General features: G+C 39.7%; 1 protein-coding gene across 2 annotated transcripts; it reads left to right on the forward strand.

Moving 5' to 3' along the window:
• The first annotated feature begins 19 nt into the window (after window positions 1-19).
• MAIP1 (matrix AAA peptidase interacting protein 1) lies at window positions 20-9379 on the forward strand. 2 transcript variants are annotated; one of them, XR_007125757.1, is made up of 5 exons: window positions 20-613; window positions 5368-5439; window positions 5856-5982; window positions 7274-7427; window positions 9082-9379. XR_007125757.1 is itself a non-coding variant. In XM_047720683.1 (5 exons), the coding sequence occupies exons 1-5, from the start codon at window positions 173-175 to the stop codon at window positions 9158-9160; spliced, it is 867 nt and encodes a 288-aa protein (XP_047576639.1). In that variant the 5' UTR covers window positions 20-172; the 3' UTR covers window positions 9161-9379. The 2 variants fall into 2 exon arrangements, 1 of the variants encoding a protein (XP_047576639.1); XM_047720683.1 differs by lacking the exon at window positions 7274-7427 and adding an exon at window positions 7089-7236.
• Window positions 9380-11122: the final 1743 nt, after the last annotated feature.

The following is an 11122-nucleotide window of genomic DNA, read 5'->3' on the forward strand; positions in this document are numbered from 1 at the left end:
GGCCTCTACGTGAGCGGCGTGCTGGGGGGCGGAATGGGGCCGACTCACCAGAGGTGGCAGCAGCAGGGCAGCTTTACTCACCGGTCTCTCTCCCCGGATGCTGCGCTGCTGGTTTCCCGCCGGCTTTAATTCGACACAGCACAGACGGGGACTGGGGTGAGAAGTCATAAAAATGGCGCTGGCCGTGCGTCTTTTGCCCCGCTTTCTGCTCTCTCCGCCTCTGCCCGGCGGGGCCGCTCGACCCCTGACTCCCGGTGTAGCCGAGGTGGGGCCGCGGTTGGCTGGACTCTGCTGCTTCTGCCGCCGCCGCCTCGGCTCCGGAGCGGCCCCATTTCCTCGCGTCACTTGGGCCTCGGCGCTGCTTGCTCGCGGCCCTCCGCGGCCCCTGCTCAGCCCTCCGGGACCCCCCGCCGCCCTCTCCGTCTTCCCTGCCTACCCTCGGCGCCGCTACAGCGCGGAGGAGCAGCCCCAGCCGCGCCAGAAAACTAAGATGATCATTCTGGGCTTCTCCAACCCCATCAACTGGGTTCGGACTCGAATTTACGCCTTCCTAATCTGGGCCTATTTCGACCAAGAGTTCAGCATCGCAGAATTCTCTGAGGGAGCGAAGCAGGTTTGTTTCTTGACTTGGGGTTGACCCGTTAGCCTCTCAGGCATTCGGCTGTTACCACACAGCGAAGAGTTTTCCTCCCTGGGTCCCGGGTCATCCAACGTGGGTAGTGACCCAGGCACCGAGCCCCCTGGCTGCTTCTGGACTTGAATTAAGCTTCAGCTTGTTTCAGCATGGTCGCCGACGGGGAGGGGTTCGGAGGAGACACCAGGGTCAAGTCCCTCAGTTTCTTTTTCCGCTCTGCAGGTTTTGAATTCGATAGAAATGGATTCGACTCAAAGCCCATTTTCTGCCACTTTAAAACTTCATGGCTTTGTCTTTTCTGAATGTGATTTTCTGCAGAATTAAGACAGTGCCTGGCACACAGTAGACACTATACAAATTATTGAATGAATGAATGAGTAGATAAGATTGTTTCGAAGAGTAAACCAGATAGTATTTTCCTAGTGCAATAATGTAATTTTGGTAGAAAAACGAAACTTCCGGCTAGCTGTTTGGTGGAGCTTCCTTGCCCCACTCCCTACCCTGCAACCCCTCCCTATCATCCTCTTTAAACAATAACCTAGAGCGAAGCAGTTTTACCTTTTCCAAGAATTTGCTGAGACAACCTGGTCGCTGATAAGCGCACAGCGCCCTGCGCACCGAGAAGTTTAAGCCCTGTCTGTTCTGTTTCTTTCCGAGTGGCTGGTAATACCCTGTCTGACCCTTGTCACACAGTGGTCACTTTGGGCCCTAAGATTGCTCATGGATTTTGTGTGCACATGCATTTTTCTAGGATGAAAGTGCATCTATACATTTCTTTTGAATCCCTTTGAGGGTTTGTCATTCCCAAGCGTTTCAGAACAGGTGATAAATAGAAGTCATGGTTTGTTTCCCAGTTCGTACTGCCATATACCTTACACTTAACGCTATTAGTGGGATCATTTCGCAATACCGATACATTTGTTCCTAATTTATTCAGATTATTTCTGTAAACTACAGCCATTTATATTTATTTGTGTGACCCATCAATCATAAATCATTTCCAACTTTATATAATCCGTGTCGATATTAACTCCTGATTCCTGCTTCCCTGAGTCAACTCTTGACTGCTTTATGTGTTTATAAAAAAATTAAAAAGCAAACGCTAAGCTTGACTTACAGCATTATAAGAGGTAAACCTCTGCTCATGTCAGTTCTCAAAATCTTTTGTTGATGCAGAGGTCAAGTGGCATGATTTTACTCTCCTCTGCAGTGCTCACTGATGATATGTGAGTTTGTCTGCCTCATAACATTGTATAACTGCACCAGCTCATTGATACCAGTAAGGAATGAAATCCTCTCCCCAGACTCTGGGGGGGGGGGGGAATGCATGGAACACTTTTTAGCCACTCTCTCATCCTGTTTCCCCTGTTAGCTATTTTAGCCCTCCTCCTTGCTATGAAGTATCTCCACCCCCTAATCAGCCAGTCTGTAAACAATTTTTGCCTCATCGAAGTCAGTTTTTGTGCTTTCAACCACTGTTATTTTCAAAAGCAATATTGGGTCATCCATGGCAAATCAATTCCCTTAAACCACTGGTTACTTAACATTCCTTTTATATCAAGCAAATTAGTTCTTCAACACCTAAGATTTAAAAGGACATGGCAAAAAAAACCTTCTCCCTCCTAGATCTCTTAGTGCAACTGTATCTTTTTTTTTTTTTTACATGGGTTACATACATACATACATAATTCTAGGGCTTGGGAATTATCTGGTGCAAAAACATTAGCTAGTTCATCTCCTCTCATGGGCTCCACTTGCCCTTTCTCCTTAAGCTAACCTCCCAGCAATAAAATCTTATCTTGGGTTATGAATATCAAGTGATCATTAGATAATTTTCATTCGGGTTTTTTTTTTTTAAATCAGAGAACATGAAAACAAAAAGGCATCTTAAGGTTCATGATTCTAGTCTAACTCTCCTTTGCCAATGACAAAACAGTGGCTCAAGGATGCATTGTAAGCCCTGTGCTGTGACCCAGTCTACAAGCAGTCTTGGTCCTTCAATCACTAGAAATTGAGATGGTTAAGTACAATCTAGTCAAGTTTTGATTCATTACATCAGCCAAGGGAATAGGTGATCCAATGCTAAGCTTTATTAGCACCATAGACCCTGCTTTTCATTAATATGTACACATAACAGGGGGCCCCTGGGTGGCTCAGTGGGTTAAAGCCTCTGCCTTCGGCTCAGGTCACGATCCCAGGGTCCTGGGATCGAGCCCCACCTCGGGCGCTCTGCTCAGGAGAGAGCCTGCTTCCTCCTTTCTCTCTCTGCCTGTCTCTCTGCCTACTTGTGGTCTCTGTCTGTCAAATAAATAAAATCTTAAAAAAAAAATGTACATATAACATGATATCTTCCCTATTACTGCCAATAAACCACGTTAGTCATATACTGTATGTTTTCTTATATATCTTGTTTGTAAGTTTTTAGCCTTTTCTATGAAAAAGAGGGCTATTTCCTAGAAGACTCTCTAGGTTAGACACTCCTGTGTCATCAAGGCCTACCTCATCAAGGCATTCTACAGCAGATCTGACGCTAACTCCCTGGAATTAATGCCCACAGGTTAGGGCTCAGTCCCAGATGACTGCCTCCATTTCAGACGCTAGCTAATCACAAGTCAGGGTTCCATTTGACTGGCCAGTGTACCTTACTTGGTATTTTCAGTTTTTTCAAAAGGATACAATTCAGGAACAGCCAAATAGAAAAGATGTATAGGGCGAGGGATATGGGAAGGGTGTGGAGCTTCCCTGACAGCAGTCACCTCATTAGCCTAAACTCAGCTAGGGTTGAAAGGGGCTTGTTTTAGGAGCTCTGTGCCAGAAATCAGAACAAAGAACAAACTTATATTTTCTTCTGTCACAATATAACACTACTGATGTGTGCATATGATCTTCTTCCCTGTTACTGCCATCAAACCACATTAATCATACAGTGTTTATTTTCCTGTATGGTGCTCGCATGTTTTAGAGGACTATTTCCTAGAAGCCTCTTTGGGTTAGACAATCCTGTATTATCAAAGCCTTGTCAGAGCAGCTTCCTAATGGTTCAGTATTATCAGATAATTTGCTCAGGTGGGATCTTTGGCCCCACAAATATCACACGTTGGCCACAAACGAAAATATAATGGTTGGGTTTCCCCATGATCACTGTGGTCTTCGTTTCTTCTTACCTAAATACCACCATCTTCCTCACATGAAGGCTTATTAATATATGTATAGTGTCTCTGAACCCTCAGGGCCCCTAAAATGTTTGCAAGGGGTCCTTGAATCTGTTCGGATATATGCATTTTCTCAAAATTCAACTCTCTCATTGGCCGGTTTGCCAGGGCTGGTATAACAAAATACCACAGTCTGGCTTACTTAAACCACAGACCGTGGTTTACCTCACCGTTTTGGAGGATAGAAGTCCAAGACCCAAGTATTGGCAGGTTTGGTTTCTTCTGAGGCCTCTGCCTGCCTTGCAAATGGCTGTCTTCTGTGTCCTTATGTGTTTTTTTTTTTTTTTCCTCCTCTGTGTGGGTGTCAGAATTTCTTATAAAGTCAGGTTGGATTAAGGCCCACCCTCATCTTAATCACCTTTTTAAAGACCCTCTCTCCAAATATAGTCCCCTTCTAAGATGGGAGTTAGGACTGCTGCATATGAATTTGGGGGAAAACTGTTAATCTGGTAACATCCCATCCCAAACACCTGCTTGTCCTGCTAGTTCTTCAGATCTCATCTGGGATGCTCCTTCCTTTCAGAGGCCCCTCCCTGGTCCTCCCAGATTGGCTTAAGTGGCTTTTCTGCTCAGGTCATCCTGTTCCTGCCCCTGTCACAGTTCTTGAACTGTCAGTTTACTTGCCTCCCTTCTCAAACAACCTGAAAGCTCCTTGAAGACAGGTGGAGTCTTATAACCGTTTACAGTCTCACTGCTGAGAATATGGAGAAGTGCGGTTGGTTCCCCCCCTACTTTACAGTGGCATCTCATACTTCAAAGTTGGCATCCACTTAGACTGTAAACTCATTCGTTATCTTTTCTCCCACTTTCCCAGACCTGCCTTACCAATCTTTTTTTTTTTTAAAGATTTTATTTATTTAGTTGACATAGATCACAACTAGGCCGAGAGGCAGGCAGAGAGAGAGAGGGGGAAGCAGGCTCCCCGCCGAGCAGAGAGCCCTAGTCGGGCCTTGATCCCAGGACTCTGAGATCATGACCTGAGCCGAAAGCAGAGGCTTAACCCACTGAGCCACCCAGGCGCCCTGCCCTGCCTTACCAATCTTAACGAGGGTCAGATTGCAACCCAGATCTCCAGACTCCCAGTACAATCTAGATTGCCCTGTTTCTCAAATTCTTTGTGTTCATGGTTAAGCGGGGGAGGGTGTCACATAATAGTCATTACAGTAATAACAGTGATTACTTCATTATTATTGCAAAAGGAAAGCTATAGGAGGATTTGTGTTGAGAGCTAATGTGTACACACACACTGTCTTTCCCCTGGTCCTGAGAACGGAGACGTAATTGGCAGTGAGCTCATTACTGTATATGTGGGAAGGTCATATGAGAAGAGAAAAGCCAACCAACTTTGAAGGACTCATGCCTGACAATGATATCAGATTGGACATTGTTTATCACCTTTATCATAAAACAGTCTTTGTGATACTAAGCTATTTATGTATGAGCATTGTACATTGTATGGTATTTTACACGGTATTTTGAAATAACGATTATCAACCTCTCCCCACTTTTTTTTTTTTTAAGGCTTTTGCTCATGTGTCCAAGTTACTGTCACAGTGTAAATTTGATCTCTTGGAAGAACTTGTGGCCAAAGAGGTGAAGTATACTTTTAATTTTCCTTTAAAAATAAATGTATTATTCTCCTGCAATAGAATAATACATGTTACCTTTATTTATGCTTAAAAGTAGTATGTGTGCCATCAGCCGAAGTAGAGTCCCTGTATCTTTATTTTTGGGTACTTTGGGTCATATAAACGCATAGAATGATTTGCTACTTAAGGGATAAGTAAGCAAATGCGATATTTTTCAGTTGTGTTTATACTGAATGTGCTATTAGGAATTACCTATTGAACAGTTTGATGCCTTTCAGCCTTGCTTTTGAATATGAGTAAATATGGTAGTACATTTAAAAATAGGCATAGAAAAATTCATTCCGTAAGGAACTCATCTGCTTTTTGAAAGGCTTTTGAAGATTCAGCGGGTGAACTATGATTTGTTTTTTCCATACTTAGGTGCTCCATGTATTGAAGGAAAAGGTCAATTCACTACCTGACAACCATAAAAATGCCCTTGCTGCTGACATAGATGAAATTGTATACACATCAACAGGAGACATCTCCATTTACTACGACGAGAAAGGTAATGCTAGAGCGTAGTCAGTTTAAATGATAAATAATGGCCCAGGTAAGCTAATCTAGTGGGTAATCATGAAATAGTGGGGATTTTGTTGGTTCAAGCAGACTTCAGGAAAAATAATACATTCATTCTTTCAAGACCTAACTCTGGGAGAGTTAAGATATGGTAATAACTTAAGCCCTTCTATCTAGGACCTTCCTCTACTACTATTCATTCACGAGAGACGGTATCATCACCTAAGTTGATGAAAATTGTTTAAGGCTGCTATCATGTCTCAAAGAGAAAATACTTGGGGTTTCAGATTTCCTAACTTGAAGGAAACAATTCAGCATTACCTTTTAAATATATGTTAAATGTATTTTAAATATATATTAAATAGAAGGAATAAAAGAAAAAGTAGATAATATCAGTTAATGACTTTTTTGAAAGTAAGACTGGCTGTGGAACTCCCACATTGGATTTGTTTGGAGACAATGAAAAGGTTAAAAGGAACTTTAGTAGTTATTTCGTTTTTTCTCCTTGGCCGATGCATACATTTTCCCTATAGCATTCCTAAAAAATGTATTGACTTCATTTATTTCTTCTAAAATATTTGCAAATGTATTATGTGCCAGGCACATAGGAAATCTAGCTTTTGCTTACATACTTTGCAATGCAGTTCTGATATAGGACTCTTTAATGGTTAAGCATTTTTCATACACATGTTAACTTAAAACATTTCTATAGATATGTTTAGTGATAAATATTTTCTTCTCCCCTAATATTTCAAATTGCATCTCAGCATCATGGTCACAACCTGATTTTAACATACTACATTGTTGTAATCATTAGGCACATAGTAAAGTGAATTAGGGTACATAGTACATGCTCAAGAAATCCTGTTATTTCTGAGATGCAGAGAAGAAGGCAAATACATCATCAACGTTAAGAGAATGTTTTAAAAATAGAAAGTCACCGATGTTAGTATCGTACTAGACTAGACTGAGTATGAAATATGATCTGTAACAACTGTGTAGCTATTGCCAACTTCTATTTCATTTTGGATATATGGATGATAGATTTTTGTGATTTGTATTTGTATGTGTGTATGTGTGTGTTTTTTCTCTAAGGAAGGAAGTTTGTTAACATCCTGATGTGCTTTTGGTATCTAACCAGTGCCAACATCCCCAGTGAAACTTTAAGTGGAGCCAGTGTGTTCCAGGTTAAGTTGGGGGATCAGAACGTGGAAACTAAACAGCTTCTTAGCGCAAGCTATGAGTAAGTCTAATCTCATTTCATTGTTTCCTCTCTCTAGAAAATGGAAGGTAGTATGAAGGAAGTATGAAGGTATGAAAGCTAAAGGGAGCTTTAGGAAGAAAAGGATTGACATTTGACAAGTTATTTAAGAAGAGAGAAAGTCATAAAGACATACTGGACATGAAACAGAAGTGTTGAGAAGTTAGAAAGAGGTAATATTGCTGAATTTAATTAAAGGATGTTGAAGCTGTCTATTGCTGTGTTATAAACCACTCCCAAACTCAGTCACTTCAAGCAGCTGTATATTTTGTCTGCTGTTTTACTGCTCAGGAGTTTTGGGAAGGCTCAGCTCTGGGGTTTTCTTTGTGGCGGGGGCTGGAGGATTCCTTTCCATAGCGGCTTTGTCACTCACACGGATTCCCTTGGTGCTCCTTGACTTTTCCACATAACGTCTCATTCTCCAAGGCCTCTCTTCGTGGCTTGGGTTTGTGGCAATCTCAGGCTATTCACATGTTTTATGTGGTCATTGGCTACACCAGGTAAAGGACTGTGCCCAGGATGGGAACATTTTCACCTTAGTCTGCTTGTCAAAGCAGTCCTAGGACCCGCACAGTTGAAAGGGCAGGAGAGACTCCACCTCTTTATGGGGCAAAGCAGGGTCACATTGCAGAAGAACATGTGTGATGGGGCATATGGTTATAACCATCCTTGGAAAATACAATCCTCCACAGTTGGCACATGGACCATCTACTCTTTAGACATTTATTAATCATTTCCTGTTTACCAGGTACTCTGGTAGGGGTTCACATATAAAATTGAAGTGTTCCTATGTATAAAGAGGTACCTGTCTAGTAGGTTAGCAACTTATTTAAAAGAGACACTATAGTGTATTTTTGTGCTAATAAAATTTGGAACAGTGAACAGGTCAAGCAAGTCAATGGAGACATAATTTAATATTCATTTAAAAGAAGATACTATTATGTTGCCAAAACTATGTAAACTTGATTTAAATAACAAATCCCGATAAAATAACAAATGACCTAAGAAAGAAAATATATTCTGTTTCACTAAGGTAAAAGGTAGCCTTACTTTTTCACTTTTCTTGAAAGGACTGCTTTTTTTCTTTTTTCCTTTTTTTTTTTTTTTGAATTTTGTTTTATTTGTTACTATACAAAATCTGAATCATCTCCTTTTAAAGACATCATATATAATTAAAGAATGATATAACCAATACCTCTGCTTCTTCTGATTTTCCTTATTAAGACCACAGACAGTTCATAAACACTCTTATTTCCAAGACTGATCTAATGTATATAAACCAAATTCTACTAAAGTACCCTTTCCATTACGATGGTCCAATTTATTTTTCTTCATATTAGACATTTGTGATAGCTATTATTTAACGGCAGAATAATAATAATAATTGCCATTATTGTTATTATTACTGTATAATAATTATATAAGGATAATTACATCCTTCTCCTAAGGTTGGCAGTTCTTGGACTGTCTATTAGTTGATTAAGATACTCATTTTAGGGGCACCTGGGTGGCTCAGTCAATTGTGGTCGATTCTTCATCTCAGAGTCGTGAGTTTAAACCCTACATTGGGCTCCATACTGGGTGTGGAGCCTACCTCAAAAAAAAAAGAAAAAACTCATTTTAGTGGAGAATATTATTGTAATTTTGTGAGGATTTTTTTGTGATTGAATTGGTAGATTAAACTTGTTTTGTTTTGATGTTTATTTATGATTAACCATTAGCTGTTGCTAAAAACTGTCTCTAATGTACACTTACAAATTATATAGTTACCCAAGAAATATTTGGACTAATGTTAAGATTCATATTATTTGTAATTTTTTGCCCTAGATTTCAGAGGGAGTTTACACAAGGAGTAAAGCCTGACTGGACCATTGCACGGATTGAACACTCAAAGTTACTAGAATGATCTTTCTTGGAAAAACCAGCTTATTGGACTTCTGGCAATTACTATGAAAAATTAAGGAAAGAAATTTTGGATGAGTTGATCTTCACTTAGTCAAGACTGTGGCTCACTTTTGTATTATTTTGAAATATTTCTTGTAGTATATCGGCAGGATACAATAGAGCATTTTCCACAGATGCCACGTTCTATAAAAGAGATCAAAGTAAAAAATGTCCAACAACCCATTGTTGGTGTCATATTCCATGTCATTTCTAATGTTACTTGTACACAAACTAATTTTATAGGCATAAAGAAAGTATTGAAAAAACACATTTCTAAATAAATAGTCCTTAAATATTTGTCATTAATACATTTAAACCAGTAGTTCAAGTACGTCTAAGATTTATTTTTAAAAATCATTGCTGCTATTTGATTACTTCTGGTCAATAGCTAGATGAGAAGGACTGGATGGAATTGTACCAGATTGGTCACAGCAGAACCAAAAAGATCAGTGAACTTGAAGCTTACTATAGCACCAAAAGAAAAAAAATAACAGTAGTGCCTTAGCCACCTATGGGATAATAACAAGTCCTCTAACATACTTGTATTTGGATTCCTAGAAGTTTGGGTAAGGGAGGCAAAGACAATATAAGAAATAATGTCTGAAATTTTTCCTAATTGATGAAAACTATAAACTCACAGATCCAAGAAATTCAGTAAGTAGGGTAACATAAAGAAAAACTCATTAAGGTATACCATAATCAAATTGTTAAAAACCAGAGAAAATTGTAAAGCAGCTAGAGGAGAAAAAAAACCCATTCTGTACAGAGAAGGACGATACTTCTTTCCTCCAACTGCAAGATAGAGACCTTGTTACAACATCTTTAAAGTGTTAAAAGAAAAAGCATATTAACCTAGAATTCTATATTCAGCAAAAATACCCTTCAGAAAAGGTGGAAAAAGGCTTTTTTCAGACAGGGAAAAGATGAGTGAATTTGTTGCCAGAAGACCTGTTTTATAGGAAATGTTAAATGCTGGGACCCCTGGGTGGCTCAGTTGGTTAAAGGTCTGCCTTCAGCTGAGGTCATGATCCCACAGCCCTGGGATCGAGTCCCTCATCAGGCTCCCTGTTCAGTCTTTAAAAAAAAAATTGTTAAGGGCCAATGGACAGAATAGAGTCCAGAAATAGATCTATGCCTATTGGATAATTGGTTTTTGACAAAGGCGCCAAAGTAATTGAGTGATGGAAAAGTAGTCTTTTTAACAAATGAAATAACTATACATTCAAATGGGAAGTCACCTCAACTTTTGCCTCACACCATACATGATTTTAGTGTAAACTTTGGATTCCAAAATGGGTCATAGACTTAAAAGCTAAAATTCTAGAATTGTAGAAAGAAACTTTGCTATCTTGGAATAGACAAAGATTTCTTAGGACACACAAAGCATCAATTGTGAAAGAAAATAAGTAAATTAAAATATATTGAAATTAAAACTTAAACTCTTTGAAAGCGGAAAGTGAAAGCTGGGTCACAGATTGGAAAAAACACTTGGAAATACTTGGAATATATGACAGAGGACCTCTATTTGGAAAATATAAATAATGCTTATGAAGCTCAATAATGAAAAGTTAACCCACTAAGTATTGGGCAAAAGATTTGCATATATTCTCCATGAAAGATACTCAAGTTGCCAATAAACACATAGAAGGGTGCTCTATATCCTTAGTCAATGGAAAAATGGAACTACATGCAGACAAAACCCACTACAGACCCACCAAAATGGCTTCGATAACAAAAACTGCCAGTACCAAATATTGGCGAAGATCTGAAGCAACTGGAATTCTCAAATATTGTTAGTAATAATGGAAAATGATACCAACAACTTGGAAGATATTTTGGCAGTTCCTTAGAAAGTTAAGCACATGCTTTTAGGATCCAGCAATTCTGTTTCTAGGTATTTATCCAAGAGAAGTGAAAACCGACA

This window comes from Lutra lutra, chromosome 3 (genome assembly GCF_902655055.1).
Source record: "Lutra lutra chromosome 3, mLutLut1.2, whole genome shotgun sequence".
NCBI classification, from domain to species: domain Eukaryota; kingdom Metazoa; phylum Chordata; class Mammalia; order Carnivora; family Mustelidae; genus Lutra; species Lutra lutra.